The 27,730-nt window shown below is 49.7% G+C and overlaps 1 protein-coding gene across 3 annotated transcripts; it reads left to right on the forward strand.

The window, feature by feature from the left end:
* Positions 1-1,896: 1,896 nt before the first annotated feature.
* DGCR8 (DGCR8 microprocessor complex subunit) lies at positions 1,897-27,543 on the forward strand. Of its 3 annotated transcripts, none has more exons than XM_054592802.1 (15): positions 1,897-2,015; positions 2,314-2,594; positions 7,174-8,171; positions 8,621-8,780; positions 10,522-10,664; positions 10,828-11,110; positions 13,022-13,219; positions 13,468-13,569; positions 14,313-14,411; positions 16,103-16,185; positions 21,185-21,285; positions 21,621-21,727; positions 22,948-23,075; positions 24,378-24,491; positions 25,476-27,543. In XM_054592802.1, exons 3-15 carry the CDS (start codon positions 7,452-7,454, stop codon positions 25,557-25,559), a joined length of 2,322 nt encoding a protein of 773 aa, XP_054448777.1. In that variant the 5' UTR covers positions 1,897-2,015; positions 2,314-2,594; positions 7,174-7,451; the 3' UTR covers positions 25,560-27,543. The 3 variants fall into 3 exon arrangements, with proteins under 3 accessions (XP_054448777.1, XP_054448778.1, XP_054448779.1); XM_054592803.1 differs by having other exon boundaries at positions 2,314-2,379; XM_054592804.1 differs by lacking the exons at positions 1,897-2,015; positions 2,314-2,594 and adding an exon at positions 5,761-6,761.
* Positions 27,544-27,730: the final 187 nt, after the last annotated feature.

A 27,730-nucleotide genomic window follows, 5' to 3' on the forward strand; every position in this document is an offset into this window, starting at 1 on the left:
CATAGGTGAATAAGTCTGAGGTGGAAAGACAAGCCCAGAGGGAAGTTTCCTCCCCTAGATTGGGCTGGAGTTCCAGCTTCCAGGTATCAGTCTTTGTGACTCTGAGGCTGGAGCCAGGTGGGAACTGCAGGGGAGGTCCTGTGGTGAGAGTCCTTGTCCTTCGCCCAGTTGGTGCCCAGCCTTGTGGGAAGCTGGTTGTAGGGTGCATGTCTGAGGCCTCAAGTCTTACTAGGGCAGGTGCGGCCCCCAGCTCAGCACACAATGAAGTATGGAGGGGTGGCTATGGCTGAATGGTTTGTCAAGTCCGATGGAGTCTGACTGCACTGGGCCACGGCCAGCAGCTGGCTGAGTTCAGGAACCAGACCCTCATGGGGCTCGGTGCTACTGTGAGGTGACTAGTGTTGACCCAGGCTGAGTCAGCCAGGCAAACTGAAGGGGGCAGGAAGGGAGGGATGGGCCTGAGTAGGCTTCCAGCTTCACCTGCAATACTCCCTCTCCCCACCTTTATTAATCTTTTCATTTTGAAATGATTTCAACTTGCTACAAACTTGAAACAATAGACCAAAGAATTCCAGTATTCTTCAACCACTGCCCCCAAATGTTAACACCTTACCTAACCACAGTAAAATGATTACAACCAGGAAATTAGCACCGATACAATACTATTAATGGATGTACAGAGCTTATTTGAGTTTTACCAATCATCCCACTAATACATCTTTCCTAAGCCAGGCTCCACTCTAGAATCCAGACTCCACATCACAATTTGATGTGTTTCCTTTAATCAAAGATAGCTCCTTACATTCTGTCTTTGACTTGCATGATCTTGACACTAACTTTTTTTGGTAGAATGTCCCTTATTTGGGTTTGTCTGCTCTTTCTTCCTGATTACATTCAAGTATTGCCTTTTGAGCAGAAATACCAAGTGATACGTGGCCTCCTCAGGAGATCCACAATTTGTCCCTTTCCTGGGTTTTTTTTCCCCTTCATTTTTATTGAGGTATAATTAATATACAATGCAGCACATCCTTGCAGTGTATAACTTCAAAGTTTGGATGTGTATAAATTTTCTGGTGACTTTTATCACTTGGTGTCTCTCAGGTCTTTTCCACTGCAAAGTTACTAGTTAACCGTTGCGATTAGTATTTTACGAACAAACTCTGCAACTCTGCAAAACAATCCCCCACCAGTTTCTCATAGTTTTGTTTTGTGTTTTTTTTTTAGCACCCATGGTTTTTGTCTCCAGCAGTAATGTGCTGTCTACCAAAGGGGTATTTTTAAAAAAAATTTCTATCATTCTTTATTTAGTGGAATTCTGGTCTAAGGAAGAGCCGTCTCTTCTCCATTACTTATATACTCCTTTTTTGAGGCTCCTGATAACAGTATTAGCAAATGGAAAAGTCCTATACAATTGAGGATGCTTGTCCTTTTCTACCTAACGATTATGATTAATGATTTTAATTGGGAAATGTCTGCGTGGACAGTCTCTACGGCACTGTGTAGACTGGAGACGGCCTGAAGCCCAGGACCACGGAAGCGCCCTGTGCTCCAGGTGTTCCCGGCATCCCCCGTGACCCGCTCCGTTCCCAGCGTTCCCCGCGCTCCCTTGTTCCCGGCATTCCGCGCGCGCCCCGTTCCCGGCGCTCCTCGCGGCGGTCGCTCTCTACGGACGAGCCCCGCCCGGACTACGACCGTTAGCGAGGCCGCGACCTCAGCGTCTGGTCCCGCCCACGCGACCGCGCTATTGGGCTACGCGCCGAGGCCGCGAGCGCCCTGCGCTGCCGATTGGCGGCCTCTGCAGCCCGCTCCGCGGTTTCCCCAATGCGAGGCGGTCGCGCCCAGGGATTGGCCGCGCGCCGCCAAGGCCCGCCCTCCGCCCGCCCGCGCGGCAGGCGGGTCCCGCCGACCCGGGAGAGCCTGGGTGGCCTTTCTGGTTGGCGGCGGTGGTCGGCTGTGAGGGGTCTACCTATTGTGGTCGGGCTACCGGCAGCTCGGGCACGCCGCGGGTGCCGGAGGTAGGTGCGGGGCGCGAGGGGCGCCCCGCGGGCCGGGCGGGCTCTGCGGCCTGCGCGAGGGTGCGCCCTTACCCTCTCGGGAGGAGGGCCGCAGGCCCCGGCGGCACGGCGGGGCGGGGCTGGGCGGGTGGGCGTGAGGCGGGCATGGCCACGCGGAGTCTCGGCCTTTGTGAAGCTCTGTGGCCGGGGTCCTGGGAGAGCGCTGGGCCGGGGTTCCGCCCGGCGGCGGCGGTGGGACGGTGGGGGACTGCAGCTGGGGGGCGGGCCGCCACTGGTCGCTTTCCGCCCGTGTTAACAGCCCGAGTGTAAAGAAACCCCTCGCCTGTGGGCCCGAAGCTGTAGCATCGCTTTTCAGGCGGGAAAGGTATGAACATGGTAGTGTTCGCTTACGACCCTGCGGGAAATCTGAGAAGTCGCCCAAGTCTTTTTCTCCACTAAATGCTCATGGATTGAGTATCACGTTGATAATCGGGATGTGGTTTTGTTATAACAACGATCGTGGTAGAAATAAATGTAATGTGGCAACCTGTTGACTCTGATACCTGTCAAGTATCATCTGATGGACTTGGGTTGCTCATGGTAGGAATTTGATTTACCGTTTTTGCATGCTTGCATGTACCTTGTTACCTGATGCTCGGCAGTCCAGTCTAGCGCTGGTGACTGCGAGGCCAACCACTAGGACGGGACCCTCCGTTTCCTGGCAGCAGAATGGACTTTTCAGTCACAGGGCAACGGGCAACCCCCTCACAGGCCTTCACTCACCCAAGAGAGTGAATGGCCAGTCGATGGTGCTGCCTGTGAGTACAGGATGTGAGGCCCGTTGGAGGATGACAAAAGGAATGGATGAGGTCATATTGCTGCTAGGTTGGGCGGGAATCCGCAGCAGGAGAGGCTTGACCTAAAGGCCGCAGCCACAGCGTTGTACTATCACAGTCGGCGCCTCCAAGTCCGCCGAGTAAGTGGACTTCCAATGAAGAAGGGTGCTGTCCAAGTGTGTTGGTTTTACCCCTGGGTCGGGATTCAGGGAAGCCTGCTGTGAGTGAGTCTGCTTCTAGCTTACCGTCCTGCTTGGCAAGCAAGGTTTGCATCTGTGTGTTCAGTCAGCTGAGGGGGTAGTGAGGCCAGCAGTGGGATGGACCATCCTTTGAGCCCTCTATGGCCAGGCACTGTGTGGGGCAGTTCCCGAGTGTTGTTTTATAGTCTGACCATGATCTTGGGGGTAGGAAACATCTGATTGATTTGCCCAGTCGTGGCCTCTTGGACTTGCCCTCCCCTGTTTGGTGATCTCATCCAGCTTCCTGGCTTTAATGCCGTTTCTCCATCTCCAGCCCCAGCCTTCCACCTGAGTTGCAGCCTGACCTTCCTAGCTGCATCTTCCACATCTCTATGTGTTACTTTGCAGCCAAGTAGCTGTGTCCAAACCTAAACCTTGATCTTTGCACCAAAACGCTTCTCATGCTGCTTTCACCACCTCAATGCCTGACAGCTCTGTTCTTGAGTTTGAAGTCAGATGGATTCCTTTAAGGCCTCCATGCAACCCTTGGGACCGTTTCTCACCACCTCCAGCTCAGTCCTAGTGAGCCTCTTAATTATTCTTTTTGCAGTCACCCTTGCCCCTCCCCACAACCCTCACCTAAAATTTTTTGTCCATAGAATGGTTCTTTTAAATTGCAAGGTAACGTGGCCCTGACTGGTGGGGCTCAGTTGATTGGACGTCATCCTGAGAAGCAAAAGGTCGCTGGTTTGATTCCCGATCAGGGCACATGCCTGTGTTTCAGGTTCTGTTCTTGGTCGGGGCACGTACGAGAGGCAACTTATCGATGTTTTTCTCACATTGATGTTTGTCTCCCTCTCAAAAAATAAATAAATACAATCTTTTAAAAGATTAGAAAATAAATTGCAAGATAGTGTAAAATTGAGGCAGTGTGGACTGGAACTAGATTACTTGGGTGGTAAAGCAGCTCCACCACTTTCTAGCTATGTGACCTTGAACAAGTTGCTTAACCTTTCTCTCAGTGCTGTGTGAGCACTGGCAATTGAAAATGTATAAAGTTCCCTGGCTGGTGTAGTTCAGTGGATTGAGTGCTGGCCTGCAGACCTAAAAGTTGTTGGTTTGATTCCTGGTCAGGGCATGTGCCTGGGTTGTGGGCCACTCCCCCAATTAGGGGCAAGAGAGAGGCAACCGATCAATGTTTCTCTTGCACATCATGTTTCTCTCCCTCTCCTTCTCCCTCCCTTCCCCTCTAAAAATAAATAAAATATTTAAAAAAAAAAAGAAAATGCATAAAGTGCTTAGAACAGGGTCCTGCTGAGAGTTGGCTGGCTGCCACTGCTGTCCTTGGATCATGTGACCTCACTGCTTGGATCCTCCTGTCCAGTGGCCCATCTCAAGATAAGAGCCAGAGTCCTGGTCTTGCTTTCCCTCATTGACTTGGCCTCCTCTCACACCCCCTTGGCACACTGCTCTCACCTGCCACACCACACTCCTACCCCAGGGCCTTTGTTCTCCGTGTGCTTGGAATGTCCCCTCCTCACACTCCCACGGCCCACCTGGCTCACTTTCCTTACCTTCAGATGGACGCTAGCTGTGAGACCTTCACTGTTGACCCTTTCTGAAACTCTCTCCCCTTCCATAAGTCTTTTGTTTTCTCTTGAGCGCTTCTAAGTTTTTCTTAGTTGTAACTTGACTATCTTCCTGTTAAAATAGGAGCCCTGGGGGCGGGGATTTTGTCTATCTGGTGTCCTCACCATCTAGAATAGTGTGTGTGCACCATTTGTAAGGTGTTCAGTGAACATTTGTTGACTGAGAAAGCTTGCAGAGGGACAGTAAGGAACTTGCCCAGGACCACCACACTGTGTGGCTTTGCTCCTTGAGCTGCTGCCCTCGGGCTGGGCGGGTTTTCCTGATCCCCCAAGGGGCTCACAGTTTCTCTCCAACCCTGCCCTTTGTGCCTCTTCAGGGCTTCCCTTCCTTGGTTATTACTATTACCACCTTTGCTTTGTGTTTTCACATGGCTTCTCCTTAGCCTTTTAACATGGTAGCAAGTGTTCCCTTCCTGTACTGCCATTTGTCTTCAATCCCCCCATCTCTTCATGTCTTCATCTTAGCCTTTTTTTTTTTTTTTTAAAGCCCCCAGAGTCACAAATTGGCTCTAGTGGGAGTCTCGGCAGACCTGCCAGGTGCTGACGGGTTTGGTCCTAGTCTAATCTGTGTTCTGTAGCGCTGGGCATGCTGACCTGCCTGTCCTTTTCTTAAAATGGTCTTTCTTGGTTGCCAGGAGACTGGTCTTACTCCACTTGGTGTTCCTGGTGCCTCTCTGGCTGCAGCCTCCTCAGCGTTTACTGCAGTTCAGTCTTTATCTATCGTTATCTGTGTGCTGCATTTCCTTCATCCTTACCACCTTTGATGGAAACATCTCTGGGGGAGGTATTGTGTTAAGTTACCATTGAACCAGAACAGTGAGGACATCTTAGAATCTTTGAAATAAGAGTGGCAGCTCCATGGTCATTGCCCTTCTAACTGTCCAGGTGGTGGGGACCTTGTCTCTTGTTTGTGGTAGTGCCTCCCTTGGAGTAGACAATCAGTATTTGTTGAATGAATTGATTAAATCTAAATAAGCCTCTGGTTTTTATGCTGTGTTACCTTCACAATACAACCACTGTGCTCCATTCCTTTACCAAAAACTTTTTAAACTGGTGATGTCTGCTGACTTCTGTCTGTGCAGTCAGTCCAGGTGCCCCGTGTGCATATAGCAGCATGCATGTGCATATTTGCACCCGTGTGCATGGCATATTTGTGTGTTTGTGTGTCTGCACTGTGTATGCGCGCCTGCATGTGCTACTGCTCTGATGCCCGTGCCTCCTGCAGACCTCTGGGTTTTGGATTGCCCCCCTGAGCTTTCCTTCTCAGCCTCATGTCAACCCTCTTGTCCTGCTTCCTCTGGAGTGAAGCTTCTCAGAGTTGCGTCCTCAGCCTGCTTCTTGCTCTGTGTTCCCTCCCTGGGTGGCATCTCTCTCTTCTGTAGTTTTGATGACTGGCTCCTTGGTAATGCATCCTGGCCCCCTTTCTCTGGGCCAGTCACAGTTCCAGAGCTGTAGTCTCAGCACCTGTTGGACAGGAATGCCTGGAGACTTCATCTATTCCCCTTAGGGCTCCTGCCTGAATGCTGGAACACATGTGTCCCTCCAGGAAAGAAACTCATTTGCCTTCAATTCCCTCTTGTCTGTGCTCTCCACCTGCACCCAGTTGGGAGAGCAGTTAGCTCTGTGTCTTCACTATTCTTGAAGGCTCTTGTCCCTCTTTCACTCCTAGGCCCACTGGCCAGGAGGACTCCTGTGCCTGGCGCAGTGGTTAGCCTCCTTTCTCAAATAGGGATTGAACTGTGGCATGAGGGTCACCTCACCCTCGGTGGCTCCTCATTGCCCCCAGGATGGAGCCAGGCTCCAGATGGCACTTAGAACTCCCTGTGCCTTGGCTTCAGCTGTCTCCTGTAGCTGCCCCACCAATCCTGGCCTGGCTCCCTTCCCACAGCCACCACCCCCTCCTCTCCTGGGAACAGAACCACGCCACCTCTGGCGACTTCAGCACGCTGCATCACTGTCCCGGTCCACGTGCCACCTTGTGGGCCCAGGAGAGCCCTGGGGTTCCAGGGTAACAGAGCGCCTGGCCGTACCTCTGAGGCCCTAGTGCTGCAGAGTTGAGCTGAGGGTCTCGCGCTCACCCTCTGACTGACCCAGCCCTGGCAGGTGAGTAGATTGATGTTGCTCTAATGGCCGGAGGGAGGCCGCACACCTTATGTGTGTTCTGGAAAGGGCAGCCTCGCACCGTTTGCTTGCTTATCTAATAAGCTTAGGGGAATGCTGCGGTGAAGTTCAGTGTAGGTTTTTAAAAAAACCTTTTGAGTCTTAAGATAATGTTGTTTTTATGCTTCTGATGTAGGGACTACAGTGGACAATTAATAAAGTATTTAACTTTGGAATTATTATCACTTAGGTCCTGAAGAAACAAAAAGTAAAGGTAGTTTGTTTTAAAGCCTAAAAGTTTCTTTTAGACAGTATTATTTTACCTACTGTACATTGTTAATAGCATTTGACTCTTGGTACCAGGGAAGTGGAGGGCTTCTGTCATTTGTGATGATGTTTTTAAATCTCTTTGCAGGTAGAAGAAAAAAGGTGCCACTTTGGCATGAAGACAGAATCGCTTAGTCGTCAGTCATTTAAGCTGAGTGCATTGTGATTTCCAATAATTGAGGCAGTGGTTCTAAAAGCTGTCTACATTAATGAAAAGAGCAATGTGGCCAGCTTGACTAAGCCGTCAGCGTGTGCAGCGCGGGCAGGACGGCACCGGGTCTCGACGGACTTGTGCATGTTAGCTGTATAGATTTATGTAAGGTTTTTAAAAACTGGTCTTTTAAAATAGTCTTAACTACTTTTACTATGGAGACATATGAGAGTCCCTCTCCTCTCCCGCGTGAGCCCGCAGGAGAAGCGGTGATGGAGAAACGTGCTTGCCCCCTCCAAGCGCTGCCCTGTGAACAGTCTCCACCACCTCCCCTGCAAACGTCCAGTGATGCAGAGGTAATGGACGTTGGCTCTGGTGGTGATGGACAGGCCGAACCCCCTGCTGAGGACCCACTCAACTTCTACGGAGCTTCTCTTCTCTCCAAAGGATCCTTCTCTAAAGCCCGCCTCCTCATAGACCCGAACTGTAGTGGCCACAGCCCACGCACCGCCCGGCACGCACCTGCGGTCCGGAAGTTCTCCCCTGACCTTAAGTTGCTTAAGGATGTAAAGATTAGCGTGAGCTTTACCGAGAGCTGCAGGAGTAAGGACAGGAAGGTGCTGTACACAGGAGTGGAGCGCGACACTCGTGCGGAGTGCGGTCTGGCCCTTAGCCCTGTCAGTGGAGACGTGCATGCTTGTCCCTTTGGTGGGAGTGTTGGTAACGGGGTAGGCATAGGGGGTGAGAGTGCTGATAAGAAGGATGAGGAGAATGAGCTGGATCAGGAAAAGAGAGTGGAGTATGCAGTGCTCGATGAGTTAGAAGATTTTACTGACAATTTGGAGCTAGATGAAGAAGGAGCAGGCGGGTTCACGGCTAAAGCAATCGTGCAAAGAGACAGAGTGGATGAAGAGGCCTTGAATTTCTCCTATGAGGTATGTCAGTGACCTCTCCTTTGGAGTGCTCTTAACAAAACCCAAAGAGAGGTGTTTGGGAACTGCAGCATCTTTTGAAAGCTGATGTTGCAGAGGAAAAAAGCCCATATAAGGTGGGATAACATTCATTTGGAAAAGAAACCACATTTTTTAACTTTAATGAAAAGCTTGGCTGACACTCCTGCCTTGTACCTTTTACCCAGCCTGAGTTGGAAGGTGCTGCTGAGACGCGCTCCATGATGGTGTATGTGCCTGGACCAAGCCTTTTGGCTTCAGTTGTTGGTTTCATCCCTCTTGTTTTTTCAGATGATCATGCACCATAAAGGCACACCTAGGTCCCCTTGAGAGCGTCTCATTTCTCTGTTCATTCTCACTAGTGTCATTAAGCTTGCCCGTGGTGCAGGAATGTAGGTACCAGGACCATGGTGTCTGAACAGTATGTCTTGCAGGACGATTTTGACAATGATGTTGATGCTCTTCTGGAAGAAGGCCTTTGCGCTCCCAAAAAGAGGAGAGTGGAGGAGAAATACGGAGGAGACAGTGACCATCCGTCTGATGGAGAGACAAGTGTGCAGCCGATGATGACCAAGATTAAAACAGTGCTCAAAAGTAAGTTGGCTGGTAAAAAAGTAGTGAGTGTTCGCAGGGCAGCAGAAGTGCAGGTTTGCGAGCCTTTGGGATACCAGACAGCAGTCTGGGCATGCTTTTGAGGGCAAGATAATCATGTTTGGTGAAGGGGAAACAGACAAGACACGAGGATGCACCCAGAAGCAATGCAGTCTCTACTGGCTGTGGAGTGGACATGTCAATGGTGGGCAGCATGTCTGCCCCTGTTGGCTAGTGGTTGGAGCAGGACGGGCGTTGGGTTCATTGATTGCAGATGGAGATGAACTTGGGTCTCAGCTTCTGAGAAGGGATTAAAGGGGCAGTCCTCACCTCACCTTAATTCTTCTAGCAGGTGTGCTTTGTGCTCTTTCTGTGGTTTCAGCAACCTCATTCTGAGCAGGTAAAGCCGTGCCCATACTGAGCAGAGCACAGGTCAGCAGTATGCCTGACCATTCGGTCTGCCTGCATGGGTGCTGCCTTTTTCTCTGCAGCCTTTGCTACCTGGCAGCCTGCCTGGAAGTGGTGCCTCCCTCTCAGGAGTTGCAGCTTGGTCCTCATGCTCACAGACTGCATATGAGTGGCATATGAGCTCTTCAGAGAGCCGGGGTCACTTTATTGACCACTCATTGTCATAAATGAGTGGCCCAGATGCACCTGTGTCCCATGTTGCCCTTGGCTTGTATTTCATTTGCTTTTTCTCCAAACTTAGCTCAAAGCTGGTGTAAGGCAGCTTCTTGGCCCTGACTCACTGGGGAGAGTGCCTGATGGCGTTCACACATTTCTGACCTGTAGCACTCCCTCCTAGGGACCATCCTGATGTCAGCTGTCCAGTATCCGCCACATGCGGTTGTCGGGCCTGGGGCCCTCCTTGCTAGGCAAGGACCTGGTACTGGGGTGCCACTCCCTTTTCCATGAGAATTACTGGTGCTGTTTTCATCGTGCATATATTTTTGAAGATTTCATTTGCTTTTTTTCCTTTTATTTCTTAAATTTTTAACTTCATTGCAGTACCTGTAAGAAAGTTGAGTTTTAGTTATCTTTGCCCTATGCTTTTCCCGGCGACCGCATGTGCCTGCTGTCAGGTGGATAACAAGTCTTGAGCTTTTTATTAATGAATGCCTGTAAAGTGAGGAAGGGGTTGGTTGTAGTGTTTTAAAACTGATTTAGATTTTTCCTAGTTTGAAGTAGTGTTTTACATGCTGGTGAAAGTTTTGCAGCTTAGGTACAATCAAGACTTGTCACCTGGTCACAGGGAGTTAGTGTTCAACAGACATGACATGCATTTTATTAGGAAAGCTTACCCAGCCCCTGGGGTGCCTCTGGCCACAGCCAGGGCAGGAAGGTGATCAGTCGAGTGTCCGTGGTGCTCACCATCTGTGGAGGCATCAGCTGAGGCTCCTTCATGCACCACATGCTCTTCTAGGCCAGGAGTACAGCTGTGAGCAAGGTAGACAGTTCCCTGCTGTCAGAGAGGGACTTGGATTCTATTGGTTAAAACCAGATAAACAAGCACAACGAGAGCAGTTTCAGGCACAGGAGGTGCTGGGAGGTGCCAAGCAACAGGCAGCACTGGCTGGGATAGGTTCTGTCTGGAGGGTGGGGTACTTCCCTCCTTGCCTAGTTCTTAGGTTCTTTTCCATATTTGTTCCATTTTACCATTTTTATCTGCCATATGTAATAATTTTTTAAAAGTCCCAACAGTTTTTGTGTTTTTCAAGTGATTGTAGGATGTTCTTCTGTGCAGGTCGTGGCCGCCCACCTACGGAACCACTGCCTGATGGGTGGATCATGACATTCCATAACTCTGGAGTCCCCGTGTACCTACACAGAGAGTCTCGGGTGGTCACCTGGTCCAGGCCGTACTTCTTGGGAACGGGAAGCATACGGGTAGGGGATGCATCAGTCATGAATTTAGTCTTGTAAATTCCCAGACAAGAACATGCATATCTGCACACATTGCATCATAGCCAAGCCAAGGCAGGTGAAAGACACAGGATATTCAGACCTTCTGGGCCATTCTTGTAATCTGTTGCAATCTTATTATCCACAGAAACATGACCCTCCTCTGAGTAGCATCCCCTGCCTGCATTACAAGAAAATGAAGGACAATGAGGAAAGGGAGCAAAACAGTGAGCTCGCCCCTAGTGGGGAGGTGTCCCCTGTCAAGCCCCTCAGCCGATCTACAGAGCTGGAGTTCCCCCTGGAGGAGCCTGACTCCATGGGGGCTGACTTGGGACCCCCAGATGAGAAGGACCCGCTGGGGGCTGAGGCCGCCCCTGGAGCCCTGGGGCAGGTGAAGGCCAAAGTTGAGGTGTGCAAAGACGAATCAGTTGGTAAGTTTCCAGAGGGAATTCTCTTTCCCCTTTGCTGCCTTGTGCTATCTATCTGCAGGGATGCCACTACATTCCGCGGCTTCCCGGAGTCCCCGTCCTCCTGCTGAAGGCTGTCTGTTCCTAGTTATGTGTATGAGGAAGGGACTGCTGGGGACTTCTCTCTACTCTTGCATGGCTGGAAAGTCCCCACGCCCTGTCTGGAGACCCTGCCTGGGTCCCATGCTCCAGGCCCCTACTCCTGGGCTCTGGCTGGGCCCTCATGGCCAATGCTGCCATGGAGATGGCTGCAGTCGGTGCAGACCTTTTCTCTCTGGTGACTTTTATGTTCTTTCCTGAAGTCTGGCTTTTTTACAGTAGGATGTGTTCGTGTGGTGTTTTGATTTATCTGATGCACTCTGCACGAGCTTCTTCAATCCACAGACTTGGTGTTGGGAAACTTCCACTATTCTGTGGACATTTCACGCTTAAACCCTGCAACTGTTTTTTGGCTGTGTGTTGGTATTTCTCACTCTCTCTTCTGTGTCTTTTAGCTTAGTTCTACCCGTTCAAGTCTAAGTTGTCTCTTCAGTGTTGGCAAACTATTTTAGCCCACCCGCTGAATCTTATTCAAAGAGGACTTTGTGTTTCAGGATTTCTGGTTGTATTGCTGCCTGGCTTGTCTCATAGCTGTTGCATGTGAGGAGCCCTAGAAGAGCTAAGGCGGATGGATGGCTTCTAGGGATGTGGGAGAAGCAGCATGAGGGCTGGGGCCTTGGACATCTGGGGAGTGGGCAGAGTCTCACTCAACCCCCAGCTCCCCCAATGGATGAACCTCGATCTCTCCTGAACCTGTCTGTCTGGTGTTGCCTCCCTCCCCAATCCAAGTTGGCTTCCTGTCTTCTGTTGGTGTGCTGGGGCTTTTCTCGGTAACCTAGCTAGAGGGGAGCTGTCCCTTTAAGGCAGTGGGGCAATGGTTTATTTTTTCACACCATCTTTTATGTACATGTGAATGAATATGTCCCTGTTTTGTTTTTTTTTTAAACACCTGCCTCTGACCTCTAAGCTCTGTCCCCTGCGAGAGGTGACCGCTGGTGCTTATTTCCAGACTTCTCCGCATTCATATGTAAAGAAATATATAGTTCAGTTTATAATTAAGTGGGTGTAAGTTTATTGTTTTACAGCCTTTTATGTTAAAAGGCTGCATCTCAGTCTTTCTACATGGAACCCCTCCCTCCACCTTCTGCTGGCACTGCCCTTAGCGCTGGGCTTAAGCCAGGGCTTGACTGGTAGGAGGCAGGTAGGAAACTAGCGAGGCCGATGGGAACCTCCAAGGAGTACTGGGGTGAAGAGGGGTAATAGGTGTAACAGTGGAAGTAGGGGGCCCCGGGGGCCTCACTGAGTGATGGTGCGGGGGGACTTAGTGGAGGCAAGGCACTGGGGGGAGCTGTGGGGCTGAGCCAGGGACAAAGTGGGGAAAGTTGTGATGAGTGCCAAGGCCTGAGCTGCCTGGGTGTGTTGCTGAGTTTGGAGGCCGCCAGGGTGGCTGGAGGGGAGAGTGCAAGATGGACAGTGGGTGCACCGCTCCCCTGACTGCTCTTGGCAGGCGGGTGCCTGTTTTGATACAGGGAGAAAGACCCCGAAGGCTGCCTGATTTTTTTGTTTTTTAATCTTTTTTTCATTAAAAAATAAAATCCTTGTTCTTTCTCCAAATAAACTAAAAGAATATTCCAGAACTTTGTTCATAAGGACCTGCCATAAATATTTGAACTGTCTGAGTGAAGGGACCTAATTCTTTACTTTCCTTGCCCTTCAAAAGGAACAGGGAAAGAAAAGTGGGTATTGCCTGGTGGGACCTGTCTGATGGGCAGGCCATTGCTGTCCACGACTTAACATTGAAAGTTAGTAATTTGGTTCTCTGGAAATCTTATACAGATCTTGAGGAATTTCGGAACTACCTGGAGAAGCGTTTTGACTTTGAGCAAGTTACTGTGAAGAAATTCAGGACTTGGGCAGAGCGGCGGCAGTTTAACCGAGAAATGAAACGGAAACAGGCCGAATCTGAGCGGCCCATCCTGCCAGCCAATCAGAAGCTCATCACTCTATCTGTGCAAGATGCACCCACAAAGAAAGGTGAGTTGGAGCTTGTAAATTGTAACATTGCAGACTAGTTATACTGTTATTTTTTCATTTGATCTTAAAATGTGTGAGTTGCATTTTAATTCAAAGCTTATGTTTACCCTGCAAATGAAGATGTCCAACACATTCATGGCAGTGATCCTCTAACACAGTGACCTGGTCACTTGGATGGTGCCAGGTCCCAAGTGCTAGCTTCTAGTGGGGTCCTCACACTGTTGTTGAGAAGGTCCTTCTTGTCACAGAATTTGTCATTAACCCCAACGGGAAATCCGAGGTCTGCATCCTGCACGAGTACATGCAGCGTGTCCTCAAGGTCCGCCCTGTTTATAATTTCTTTGAATGTGGTAAGTTTGACCGTCCCGTCTCAGTCCTAAGATCACACATCTTCCTTTGGTCATGGCTGTGGAGGTGGGCGCTGGCTGTTAGCTGAGCTAGAATGAGAGGGGAGGGCCGGGAGAAGAGGGTTGCAGATAGGCAGTTGGGTTTTGTGGCACTGTGTGCAGCCTGAGGATCAGTGCCCTCTGCTTCCGCCTTCATTTGTTCACAGCCCCCCTCCCTCATCTTTCTTTGTTCCTTGTTCTGAGGAAGGCCTCCTGCAGTCGCCAGGCTCCCCCGGGTTGATGAGGGGTTTCAGGCCTGCGCTTCCCGTCAGCTCTCTCCCGTCCATCCTTGACACACCTTTGTGGAAATCAGTTTGTCTTCCCCTTGGAAGCCAGAACCTAGGAATTACTCACTGTTTTTCATGTCGTTTCTTTGGCTCACTACATCTGTATACCCCTGCCCCTCACAGTCTTCTGTCCATGTATCACAGATGTTGATCTCTGCCCCTGGTGTTGCTGCCTCTGACCTCTCGTTTCCCCTCTAGCTCACTGTCCCATGGTCCCCATTGTCCAAGCTCTTCCAGGTGTACTCTCTGCTTGCTGACCATCTCAGCCCCAACTCAGTGCCTAGGGAGTGCCCATGTCTCTGCCTCTAGCAGCAGTCCTGACCCTGCCCTGTCTGTTGGTGTGAGCAGAGTGTGTGTGTGTGCGTGCATGCTTTTAAAGTCTTGGCAAGTGTGTTTTAAGACAATAATTTTAATTTTAAGAGAACCCAAGTGAGCCTTTTGGCGCCTCGGTGACCATTGATGGTGTGACCTATGGATCTGGAACTGCAAGCAGCAAAAAACTTGCGAAGAATAAAGCTGGTAATGTGCCTGCTGAGGTGTCAAGAGCCCCACGCTGCCTGCGGTGCCTGCCCCTCCCCTTGCCCAGGGAGGACTGAGCAGCAGCCCAAGTGGGAGGGGTGTGGGTGGGGAACCCATTTTATTTATGTAATTATCTATTTTGATTTTTAAGAATTATGTGCTCATTGGAAAGATTCAAATATAGAAAGTAAAACCTGAGAAATAAAAATAGAAGGTCCCTTTTCTATTTACTGGCAGCTGGGCTGACATTTCCCACCCCTTTCCCCTCCTCCCAGAGCTGGCTGGGCTGTGCTAGGCACACATTTCATAGTAGATTTGTGTTTAAAGCGAGCAGAATGTGCGGGTATGCTAGGAGATGAAAAACAGGTGAGTCAGCATGCTGTTGGCATTCTCTCACAGTGGTTTTGACATTTATGAGAACGATTTCCTGAGCCCTTCAAACTACAAATTTGGGACTGCCACTCATTGAGCACAGCATAGCAGAACAGTGAGAAAGCTTATGTTTTCTGGTTAAAGCTCATTGCTCTTTTTGACCGTGTAGGTGCTGTTCACTTTTGTGCCCAGCAGTAATAGTTACTGGCATTCCTTTCCAGAAGCCGTTTGTTCCAGCATGAGGGCTATTTAGCCTCTTCTTAGGAGTGGACCACATTTCAGGGTGGGCGTTGGGTGCATTCCAGGCCCTGGCACCCATAGGTTGATTCTTGAGGTTTCTACCCTTCCCATATTGTCTTCCAGAGCGGCTCAGCCCTCTGGTACAGTGCGAAATATGTCAGTTTTATCAAAGCTTTGTCACTGGGTCTCCAGTCAGTGAAAATGTTTTTGTTCCTGGGACTCAGCATTTCCCTTGTGTTGCTTTCTTTTGTTAGCGTATGCTGAGGACAGTTGGGATACTGCATTATTGTCTGTCCTTCCTCTGTGAGGCTGTGCTGGGCTCACACACTCTGCCCCATTCTCCAGGAAGGCCTGTTGTGGATTTTTGAAAAATTCTGCCAGAAGACTTTGCTCAACTGACTGGGTGTTACGGAGGTCATGGAGCAGATAACCCGCAGAGCAGGGCCCAGTATGGGGGTGGGAACATCCTGGTGGCAGGACGCTGCTGCACTCCTCCCCATGTGCAGGGACCCACTTCTGCCCAGACCCTGCTGCTGTCTAGAGACCTGCATTTGGATGTCTTGCTAGCACCACAACCCTGCAGGGTCAGACAGTTGCACACCCCCGTCCCTCTAGTGCCCCATTTTTCTCACCCCAGGGGTGAGTGGCAGCCTTGCTCAGTTGAGCATCTGTGCTTAGCATGTGCTCTGTCCTGCAGATGCTTTCTCCAGAGGATCCTTCCGGTCTGGCTGCATCCGCATGCCGCACCCATGTACCCTGCTCAGTTCACTGTCCTTCCTACTTGGTCCAGGTTCTGCTGACCCATTTGCCTGCATGTCACATGATTCCTCTGACATGCAGGTCTCCTCTCCCTAATCTGCTGCAAGGTGCCCCCAGTGCTGTCTCCTTTTCTTAGGAGATGCTCTTTTCCATCCTCTGTTGTCCCTGCCGCTGAAGTACTGCTGCTCCCTGGGGCCCTTGATCCCCACTGAGCCCTGGGGTCCCTGGCCCTCCCTGCAGAGGAGCCAGTGTGTAGCCTGTCCTGCACGTGGGAAGCAGGCTGGGCCCAGCCCTCCTCCTCAGGGTTTTTCTTTTCATAGCCCGAGCTACGCTGGAAATCCTCATCCCTGACTTTGTTAAACAGACTTCTGAAGAGAAGCCCAAAGACAGTGAAGAGCTTGAGGTGAGTGTCATGACTCTGTCCTGTGTGAAGCTGTGACTCCAACCCAGCTGGTCCTGCCTGGTTAGTGCAGGCTGTGCTCAGCGATCGAATCTTCAGGTGGTGTTTGCTCCTATTTCATAAAAGGGGGAACTTGCATATCTTTGTGCAAATGGGAAAAATGTCATTTTTATCCCCTGTGTCATGTAATTGGTAGTAGGAAGTTGCTTGTGCATGATAAATGTATTTGGAAGTAAATCAACTTCCTATATACATCTGTGGTGGGAATGAACCTTTGAGGCAGAATCAACAAAAGTTAGATTGTTCTTTTTATTAAGAACCATTTAAAACTACTTGTGAACTTTCTTTTTTTTGTATATTTGGTTCTATGATTTGTAACGAGGGCTTCTCAAACTCTGAAGAATACTTTTTTTATGAAAGCTTTATTGATATATATTTTAAATACCATAAATGTTACCTTTTTAAACTACAGTTCAGTGGAGTTTTGTATGTTCAGACTTGTATGATCATCACAATAATCTATAACCTTAGAATATTTTGACACTCACTCCCAATTCTCTCTAATCCCTAGCCTTTCAACACCTGGAAACCACTAATTTACTTGTTGTCTCTATGGGTTTGCCAATTCTGAAGATTTCATGGGAATGGAATCACATTACATGTAGTCTTATGTGACTGGCTTTCCTTTCACTCAGCATTTTTGAGAATATTTTCTTCTGTTCCTGGTTTGCTGAGAGTTTTTGCCAAGAATAGATGTTAGATTTTTCTGATAGCTTTTCTGTTTCTCTGTTGAGATGATCGTGTGGTTCTTGTCTTTTTTTTACTTTACTATTATGGTGATACATTATATTGATTTTTTTTTTTTTAAATGTTAAACCAACCTTGCATTCCTGGCATAAATCCCACTTGGTCATGATGTACAGGATGCAATCATTTTTATGGGTTTCTGGATTTGGTTTCCTAGTGTTTTCGTTAAGGACTTTTGTAGCTGTATTTATTTATAGGGGATACTGATCGATAGTTTTCTTCTGATGTTTTTGTCTGGTGTTGGTATTGGGGAATCCTGGCCTCAAAGAATGAGTTGGAAAGTGTTCCTCTTCCATTGTGTGGAATAGTTTTTAAAGGATCAGTATTAATTTTTTAAACATTTGGTAGAATTTACCTGTGAAACCATTGGGGCCTAGAATTTTATTTGTTTGAAGTTATTTAATGTCTAGTTCAATCTTTTTACTTGTTATATATACCCAGATTTTTGATCTCTTCTTGAGCCACTTTTGGGACTTTGTATATTTCTGGGAATTTAAAAATTTGATCTAGGTTATCTAATTCATTGGCATAAATTTGCTCGTAGTATTTCCCTATAATCCTTTTTATTTTGGTAAGGTTGTAATGTAACTGCTTTAGTGCTTGATTTTAGCAGTTTGAGAGAGTCTGTTTTTTTAAAAAGTTCTAACCTGAGGACATGTTTAGTGATTTTTAGAGATCGGAGGGAGTGGGGGCACGGGGAAGAGAAACATTGATGTGAGAGAGAAACATTGATCAGTTGGTTCCTGTACATGCCCCAACCCAGGATTGAACCTGCAACCCTTTTGGTGTATGGGACAACACTCGAACTGACTAAGCCACCCAACTAGGGCTTGAGTCTCTTTTTGCTCATGATCAGTCCAAAGTTTTATTAGTGTTGTTGATCTTTCCAAAGACCCAACTTCTGGTTTGTCTTGTTGACTTTTAAATATATCTGCTGTAGCCTTTCTTGTGCCAGCTTTGGGTTTAGTTCCTTCTTTTTATAGTGTCCCATGGTTAGGGTATTGATTTGACATTTTCTTTTTATATATGGGGCTTACAGCTATAAATTTTCTTGTATGTACTATTTTAACTTCATCCCATAAGCTTTACTGTGTTGTGTTTGTTTTCATTCATTTCAAAGTATTTTTCTAATTTCCATTGTAATTTGTTACTTGAACCCATGGTTACTTTAGTTTACATACATTTGTGACTTCCAAATTTCATTTAGTTACTAATTTTTGACTTAATTCATTGTGGTTCAAAAACATTGTGGTTTGTATGATTTCAGTCAATCCTTTTAAGTTTATTTAGGGTGGTTTTGTGACCCTAACATGTGATCTGTCCTGGAGAACATTCCATGTACATGTGAGAAGCATGTATATTTGCTGTTATTGGGTGGAGTAAGCCAGATAGATGTCTTTTATGTCTAGGTGGTGTGTAGTGTTTTCTTCCTATTTAATCCGTTACTGTGAGTGGGTATTAAAGTCTCCAGTTGTGATTGTTAAATTGTTTATTTCTCCCTTCATTTCTGTCAGTTTTTGATTTATGTTTTTTGGGACTGTTGTTAGGTGCATATATGTTTGTGGCATTTGCTGTAATAAGAAATTTATGTTTGGTCTTTGACCTTGGTTCCTGGGACAGAGCTAAAGTAATACAATGTTATTTTTTGTTCCCAGTTCTTGAACCAGCTCCAGGTTGATAAAAGTGAATGGAATATTTTTTGTTACCCTTTTTTTAACTGATTTTTTTGGGGAGGGGAGCGGGGGGTGGGGGGGGGGGGAGAGAGACACACACATCGATTTGTTGTCCCACTGATTTATGCATTCATTGGTTGTCCTTGTATGTTTCCTGACTGGGGATCGAACCCACAACCTTGGCACATCAGGATGACACTTTCACCAACTAAGCTGCCTGGCCAGGGATGTTTTTCTTAATACTCCCCTTTATACCACACTGGAGTTTATTTATGTTAATTAAGTGATTTTTGGAAAGACCCTTAGGATTGGGGCAGGGGGAGCGCTGGTTGCCAGGGGAACCTACATTTAATTAGAGGGTTGGAACTTTCAGCCCAAACCATCATTCCATCCCCACCCCCAATTTTCAGCCATGGGGTAAAAGGGATGGAGGTTGCATTAATCACTTATTTCAATGATGTAATCAGTTGTGCCTCTCCAGTGAAGCCTCCATAAAAAACCCTAACCAGTGGCATTCAGGAGCTTCTGGGCTGGTGTGAACCCGTGGACCTAGAGGAAGAGGGGTGCCCGTGAAGAGGGCAGGGAGCTCGGCACCCCTCCCCTTGCACAGCACTTTGCCCTTTGCCCGCAGTTTTCAACCAGTGCGCTGCAAGAATTGTTAACACATGCAGTGCCTTTCTATTTAGTCAGGGTGCTGACCTTTTTTTCCCTTAGATTGTCAATTAAAAAATGTTAACAGCCAACACAACAATAGCTGTCCAGTATGAATAAATAAAAATTATACCTATTTTTTTCTCAGATTGGCAAAAAATATATATTTTTTTGGTGTGACACAGAATTTTAGTAATTAGTTTATGTGTGCCCGGAGGTGAAAAAGGTTGAAATCATTGGAATAGGGCAATGCAGGTAGTTTGTATTTGCCAGCAATTGCCCTGTTTTATCTAAATTTTTGAATTTACGGGTGTTGGGTTCTTTGTGGTGCTTCCGTGTGGTCTTTCACTGTCTGTCAGGCACTAACCTCCTGGGCTCTCCTGTGCTGCTCTCCGTGGGTCCCTTCGGTCCTTTGCCTGTGCTGTCTTGAGTTGGAGTACCCACACTCCCCTGGGCAGGTTTACCATCAGCTATTTGATAATTGTGGTATGGGCCTTTGCCAGAGGCTGTTGGGTATTTTGGGGCTTCTGAGTGCGTCGCGCACACGTGTGTTGGCCTCAGCTCTGCCAGGGAGAAAGCTGGAGCAGTAGGGTGCGTAGGTTCTCCTGCTCGGCCTGATCGCAGGTCCACAGCCCAGGTGCTGACTGCTGGTTAGAGAGTGGGTCTTCACAGGGTGGATGAGAAATACAGACAGTGCTGATGGATTGGCTGCCTAACCACCCATTAAGGATGCATTCAGGGCCTGGGCCTGACTTACTGTGAGCAGGTTTTCCTGGAAACTGACCTACACTCATGTGGGAACTCGAGAGTGGAGATGCCTTGTGGGCCCCTGTTGGAAGACAAATAGCCAAATGATAGCAAGAGGATTTCCTGCTCACAGAATCAGCAGCACTTCCTTGGCTCAGTTGCAGTGAGCTGGCCGCCTCACTGAAGCAGGTGGAGGTAGAGGCACCCCCTCCCTGCTCAGAGCAGCTGTGTTGTGTGTTCTTACAAGGAGAGGGGAGGGAGGTGGAGAGATACCATGTGAGGATGGGATTTATGCTGCCACAAGCCAAGGAAAGCTTGGGGCCACTGAAGCTGGAACAGTCAAGGAAGGAAGGTCCCTGAGAGGCTGCAGGAGCCGGGGCCCTGCTGACACCTTGATTTCTGGACTTTTGGCTTCCAGAATTGAGAGAAAATAAATTTCTGTTGTTTAAAGCCACCCAGTTTGTGGTACTTTGTTATGGCAACCCCAGAAGACCTAACTCAGTCCCCAACTGGGGAGGTGGGCCATGCTCCTGAGTGGCTTCCTGAGTTTACCAGGAGAGCCACTGCTGGCCAGCATCTGTCTCTGTTGTGCAGAGCTTTGCTTTCCCCCCTTAATTTGTTAAGTGGTTTCCTGTTAACCCTTCTTAACCTTTCTATTTGATCACAATGATCAGTTTTAAATCCAGGACGACTTGGTGTTTGAGACCAGAGCCTAGCCAGGCCCTTTGCAGCCTTCAGGGAAATCAGCCGATTAAGAAGGAGCTTTTCTTGGCCTGCCTTCTCTCTTCTGTAATCTCACAATGATCTTCAAGCTTTTCTTCAAAAGTTGTTTTATCTTTAGATTTCTAACTAATTGTGTGAAATCTAAAGATCAGATCCAGGAAAGGCTCTCTAGGCTGGCTGTGCAGCCCCAGTCTTGGCCGCACCAGGGTCTCTCACCCCATCCTGGGCACTCTCTTCAGCCTGGTTCACTGCGGCTCCTCTCCTGTGTCTCTGAGGCCAGCTTGACAGTGAAGGGGGTGTGAGGTGCCCCACGAGGCACTAAGGAGGGCGGGAAGCCTCGGGGGGGCCTGGGGAGCAGCTCTGCAAGGCCTGCACTCAGGAGCGGCTGCTTTGTTTTGCAGTACTTTAACCACATCAGCATTGAGGACTCGCGGGTGTATGAGTTGACCAGCAAGGCCGGACTGTTGTCTCCCTATCAGATCCTCCACGAGTGCCTTAAAAGGTAGGATGGGGGCTTTCTGTCCTAAATCAGGTTGTGGGGACTTCTTTCTGGGTGCCCAACATCCTTACTGTCTGTTTATCCTGGCTCAAGAGGCATTGCTAAAGGCTGAGCTGTCGCAAGTGCTCTCTGCGGGCACAGAAGCCCCCCTGCCTGGCGGTCCCTCAGAGCCCTGTGGGATGGGGTTGGATGTACTTAGAGAATCTTGCCTTCTTCAGTTGAGAAGCACTTTTGGGAAAAGGGTTGGCATTGTCTTCTGAGAGCCCTTAAAGAACTCTCTGGAAGCAGTTATTTCCTCCTCCTCAGCTGTCAACCATTGTCTTTGTTTTCTCTTGAAGAAACCATGGAATGGGTGACACATCCATCAAGTTTGAAGTAGTTCCTGGTAAAAACCAGAAGAGTGAATATGTCATGGCATGCGGCAAGCACACAGTGCGCGGCTGGTGTAAGGACCCCCCCCCCCCCCGTCCATGCGGTCAGATGGCCGCTGAGAGTGTTGCCCTGTTGGCTCCCTTCTGTGTGGTCGCTCTGAGAGCTTCGAGCCCCTGTGGCTTGGTCTGAGGCCACCGCCCTACTGTTGCTCCTGAGCTCCAGCCACGTGCACTAACTGCGTATGCTTGTGTCCACCAGCATCCCACGTCGACCTCTGAAACACAGCTAGCCTGAGGCTTGACGATGGTAGTCCTCTTTCTATGCTGCCTCTCCCCTCCTCCCTCTCCCAGGGTCAGACTGGTCATTGTGTCTAGGCCTTGCGTTCCCCTTCTGCCACCTCGGCCCCCTACCAGCCCTTGGTCCCTGTGGTGGGGGGCATCCTACTCAAACAGTAGTAGGGCCCCTGGCTTGCCACGCTCTGCCTTCCTGTGTTGAGTGTGTGCTGCCCCTCTGCCTTCTGGTCTGTGTGTACTGCCTGTGCTCTTTCCCTAACTTGAGTTTTGAAGTAACTTCTTAAACTTTGTATAACTACTATAACACAAAACCAGTGCTGTGTAAATCAGAGGGTAGTACACAAATTGACTCTGGGGAAACTTCAGGTCCGCACTGAGACCTGGTGTGTCCTGCGCTCCTGCAGACACCAGTCCCACTGAGGAGGGGTCCTGGTGTTGGGCCTGGTAAGGGCCTCCAAGCTGGGGGGCCCTGTGTAGAAGTGTGGCTTGCCTTGGCCTGCTCAGCCAGAGTGCCCACTTAGTACTTGCTTTTCTCCAGACCCGCTCTCCATCCTGGCCCTGCCGTCCCTCTGTTTAGAAACCTCGAAAGCCCATATGGACCCTCCGTAAACAACTCCTGTGGGCCTTCTAGTGCCTGCCTCCAAGGAGCCTCAGGCTTCATGCTTCACAAGGCCTCGTTGCCGCTCTTCATGTGTCTGGAAATGTGGGGTTGTTTGTGTTGAGAGGGAGGACTCTTTTTAAGACCTACCTCGGTCACATCTGTATCTTCTCGAGCCTCTGATGGGCTCTTCTGCAAAGTGGGATAGGGTGGGTCCTGGTCTGGGGTTTGTGAGGTGCTAGTGCTCAGCTTGGTAGAGAGCAGTTCTTCACCCCCTTCCTGTAGAATGTGCCCTCAGCTTGGGGTGGGTGAGGTCAGATGAGCTCCTTTTTAGGCAAGGTGGCTGTGTGGACAGCTGGATGTTCGTGACTCCTTATCTGTGTATCCTTCCTCCCTTCACAGGTAAAAATAAGAGAGTCGGGAAACAGTTAGCCTCTCAGAAAATCCTTCAGCTGCTGCACCCACATGTCAAGAACTGGGGGTCTTTACTGCGAATGTATGGCCGTGAAAGCAGCAAGATGGTCAAACAGGTAACGGGACTTCTCTCCCGACCCTGGAGTCCCACTGTCACTGGGGATGGAGTTGAGCAGCTCTGCTCTTGTTCATGGCTGCCTCTCTTGGGCTCTCTGCTGGGCCATGTCAGTGACTTTGTAGGGCTGGGGGTCTTCCCTGCTCAAGGGGCTTGGGCCTGGCTCTGGCAGTGTGGGAAGGGGACTAGAGCAGTAGGATAGGCAGATGGTGAGTGCTGGCGGCCCGTCCTGAGTCCTTAGTCCAGTAACAGGAGCCCTTGTGCTCATCTGAGGCCACCCAGTGGCTGAGGGAGAGTGAGCACGCAAGCGCAACCCTTGGCAACAAACACAGTCATTGACCTTTAATTCAACAGCCTTTGTGTCATCTCTTTTGCTTATGTTGCTTTTGCCAAGATCTTGAGATTTAAACCAATACCCTTAGGTTTGTGTGCCTTGTTGGGTGGAGGGAAGTACTGGGAGGTGAGTGTTTATTTTTTTTAATTTTCCCTGATGTTTATGGAAATGGTCTGCATTATCAGCACTGTAGTAAGTGGAGGGGTGGTCAGTGTAGAGGGTGGGGACTGCAGGGAGTGACTCAGAGGAACACGCTGTGAACCCTCAGACTATTCCTGAAGATGCTCTTACTCTGGGCATGACAAGGCAGGGTGAGGGAGGTGACACGGGCCCCCAATGTGCTTAGAGGAACCTCAGAATATGTGTTGTTGAAAAAACTTGGATGCAATGCAGATGAAACTTACTGCGCCTTTTGTATATACCTTCCTCCTGTGCATCCTCTGAGGCTAAGACTGAGGGAGAGGAAGCCCACTTTGACTGTCAGGGGGAACCCTGTCTAAGCTGGAGGGCAAGGGGTCCAGCTCAGGCACAGCCCTGAACCATGGGGCTTTTGGAAGGCAGGTGGGTCCTGGCATCCCAGGTACAGCAGTTGTCCAGAGAGATGGAGGGCCTCAGGACATTTTGGTCTTGCACTGAAAGTCTAGGGCATGCAGAGAGCTCAGTGACTGGGGCTGGTGGCCTCCCAGCCTAGGCATTACTTCAGTCAGAGGGCTCTGCGCATAGCGAGGGTCTGGCTGGCGGCTCTGTCCGAAGCCATGTCCATCGTCCTTGTAATCTGGGAAGGAGCAGAGACAGCTGGGTGCCAGGGTGCTTTTGTCTTGTGAAGGGAGGAGGTTATGGCTTTCTGTCCACTGAGGATGGGGCCATGGGGGCAGCGTGGACCGCACAAGGCTCTCCGCATAGGTTGAAGGTAGGGCGGCTGGTGTGGGGTCCCGGGCAGTCCTGAGACGGAGGCACTGTGCTCCCCAGGAGACCTCGGACAAGAGCGTGATTGAGCTGCAGCAGTATGCAAAGAAGAACAAGCCGAATCTGCACATCCTGAGCAAGCTGCAGGAGGAGATGAAGAGGCTGGCCGAGGAGAGGGTGAGCATGGCCGTGGCTCCCTCACCCTCGTCCCCAAGGCAGGGGGAGCATATCAAGCTGTGTCGCACCGTGGCAGCTGGGCGTGGGGGGAAGCCATCCCCTAGGAACCTGTCACTGGCTTCTGAGACCCTGGCAGTGCCCAGGCACCTGAAAAGCCCCAGTCCTTCCACATTAGATTTGCTTGTCCTTGAGTTTCAGCATTCATGATGCTTGTGCTAAAATCACTTTTATGTAGTCAAATTAGAGAACTGGCAGCCCTGACCTGTGGTTGTGCAGGGCCAAGCTTCTTGAGTGCTGGACTCTGGGTCTCCACATGGTGCTTGGCTGTTTGAGGACAAGGACAGTGCACTGGCCAGTCACCGTGCCCCTCCTACCCCCAACTCAGGTTGTGGGTGACAGACTGCCATCATGGATCTCTTCCTCTTGGAGTCCTCAGCAGTTCTGAGGGCGGAGTATGGGTCACGGAACAGTTAAACCCGGGTAGGGCTCAGTGTCTGTGCTGCTTCCTAAAGCCACCCACTCAGGGGGCCTCTGGGCTCTGACCTGTGCAGCTGTGGTATCAGCCTGAGTCTGAATAAACCCTGAAGGAGGCATCTGTTGTCTTTGTGGCCTTTTGGGTACAGGAGATGCCTCACTCCTGCCCTCAGTGGGGGGTCAGGAAAGAAACCCACCCAGGTGGTTTATCCCTGGTGGCTGTGACCTCCTTGGCCCTTCACTTTTTAGTGTGTGTCCTTATTCCCAGGGAGTCATGTGGTACTCTGCTGTCCAGGGTGACTCGCACCCAGCCCCCTGCGTGGCCCACTTCCCTCCTTCCAGCCTGAAATGGCAGAGCATGGGTGCCTTCCTGCTCCAGAGGCTGCCTGGCAGAAGTCTGCTGGGCTCCCCCCACCCACCCACCTGTTTCCCTCTGGAGCTTCTTTCATGAAGTTCAACTGCAGCATGTTCTCACCTCACTGGCATCCCTGACCTTTGTTGCTTTTCTAGGAGGAGACGCGGAAGAAGCCCAAGATGTCTATTGTGGCATCTGCCCAGCCTGGTGGCGAACCCCTGTGCACCGTGGACGTGTGAGGACATGGCAGACTGGGCGTGGGGGCTGCCAGCTCTGCTGCCAGGGAGACCATGCACCACTCACTCTGCAGCCTCTTGCCGCCAATCTAAGTTCCTCTCCTACAGTCACATGTCTGAGGGGTGGAGCTCCAGTGCGTGGGGACAGCCAGGGCCACGTACTGTACCATACCGTACCGTACCGTACCATTTCCTGGGGGGCCACCCACAGGTCTGACTGGACATGTTAGCACATCAACCCAGCCTGCCTGCACAGGTGGAAGCCGAGCTTGGAGATGACCTCTGCTTGTGTGGACTTGCTGGAGCCTGGTTTTATGAAGGTTTTCATGAGTTTTAGTACATAACCTGCACTGACAAGAAATAGTAGTTGATGACAAGATGAAATGAGAAAGCGATGGTCAAGGCATATGACGCCCTGTGCCCAGGACTCCCCTGGGCCACTGCAGGGACCTGGTGAGAGGGCTCATGCTGGCACCCCTGCCCCTTTCCTGTCTCCTGTGTTTTCACTTTTTGTCTGAAGATGTAACAGGTATGACCATTTCGGGCCTTTTTGGTTGAAAATAAACACAACTTTAGCATCAGAACTATTTTTCAGAGATTTCAGGAAAATCATCAAGGTGTTTTATCCAGCTAGTGTGAGTCTCAGCCTGGCTTTTTGCCCAAGCCCTGAGCTGGGGTGTGGTCCATTTTTCTGTTTTTAATTTTTATTTCATTGATTTTAGAGAGAGAGAAACATGGATTTGTTGTTCCAGTTATTTATGCGTTCATTGATTGGTCCCTGTATGTACCCTGACTGGGGATCAGACCCGCAACCTTGGTGTATTGGGATGACGCTCTAACTGAGCTACCTGGCCAGGGCCGCCTGCGTAAGTCTTAATGCCCTAAAAACACACCTTCTTAGACATCAAGGCCCCCTATCTTTGCTGGCCTCTGGCAACTTTTTACTAAAGATTTTTGCACAGCCGAGTCCCTCTGTCCACCCTTAATTTTTAAAGCTTTTATGATATTTTAGCATTTGGAAAGAAACTTTTACAGTGTGTAGAAGATAGATTTGGAATTATGTAGCAGATATGAACAATTAATGCATTTTAGCACGTGGGTTTATTTAAGAGGAAACAAGGACCTTTAGTGCAATCCATTCTTGATCACGAAATGGCACTCCTTTCCAGATTTGGTGCAAGCACATGGACGGTGGCTTCACTGGATTTCAGAGGCAGCTGCCTTGTGCAGCCAGGCCTGGTGACCAGCTTACTCCTGACCAGCAGCCTGTGCTCTCCAGGTGGCCCCTGTGGACAGGTGCAGGGATAGATGTGACCCTGCCCTGAGTCCCAGGGGATGTGGGTGTGCTTGGTGCCCTGGGTTGTCCCCATATGCAAGGTAGTGGTGGTTAGCCATCCGTTTCCTGTTCCCAAGCACCTATTCAGGGTGCCACATGCTCATGGTGCACTGCCAGATACAGGAACCCAGCACTGGGTTGCATTGTTCATGTTCTTGGGGTGTGCCTGTTCACCACATCCCCTGTGGATGGTGTTTGCTTCCAGGAAGACAATGTTGGCCTTGTGGGCCACCCAGTGTATCCCTCCCTCAGCGCCTGTGTGACCAAGGTTGGCTTCTGTGTTGACCTTTATAAAACAGAATCCTCAATCAAGTTGCTGTAATTATACACTTGCTTCTGTCTTGCCTCCTGTCTGCAGCTGTGAATCATTTGACCGTGACTGTTTGCCCTTAAAACAGGCAGATGCACCATTGTGAACCAAAGCTTTGTGCACGTGTTACTAGAAGTGGGTGAGCCTCACTGTGGCCTTCCCAAGTCTTTCCTCTGTCCTATGTGTGGGTGTGAGTGTTGTGTGCACACAGCTGTGCTGTTGGGGTGGAGGGCAAGGAGAGCCTCTGCTAATGCCACCTCTGTGTCATGTACCTCCCAGGTGGCAGCTGGGCCATTGCTGTAACAGTGAGCCTTGATTGTCTGGACATATAAAACAAAACTGACCAAAAGGTTCTGACTGAGTTTTTTTGTCTTAACTATGGGAGACTGGGGGCCTGGTGGACCCTCAGTTTGCCAGACCCTCTGTAACAATCCTCAGTGGGCTAGGGTGTTTGCCTGGACTCAACTGAGAAGCATCCCAGCCCAGCTCTTGGTCACTACGGAGGTGGCTTCCCTTCAGGGCTCCGGG

This window comes from Pteronotus mesoamericanus, unplaced genomic scaffold (genome assembly GCF_021234165.1).
Source record: "Pteronotus mesoamericanus isolate MK-2021 breed Mesoamerican mustached bat unplaced genomic scaffold, CSHL_Meso_final scaffold_371, whole genome shotgun sequence".
In the NCBI taxonomy this organism is placed as follows: Eukaryota; Metazoa; Chordata; class Mammalia; order Chiroptera; family Mormoopidae; genus Pteronotus; species Pteronotus mesoamericanus.

What these genes read in the sequence shown, in the direction of transcription:
- DGCR8 (XM_054592802.1), top strand. Translation starts at nt 7,452, where the DNA reads ATGGAGACATATGAGAGTCCCTCTCCTCTCCCGCGTGAGCCCGCAGGA. An exon ending in TTATAATTTCTTTGAATGTG is followed by an intron (nt 13,570 to 14,312) that starts GTAAGTTTGACC and finishes TTTAATTTTAAG; the next exon opens with AGAACCCAAGTGAGCCTTTT. An exon ending in AGAGGCTGGCCGAGGAGAGG is followed by an intron (nt 24,492 to 25,475) that starts GTGAGCATGGCC and finishes TTGCTTTTCTAG; the next exon opens with GAGGAGACGCGGAAGAAGCC.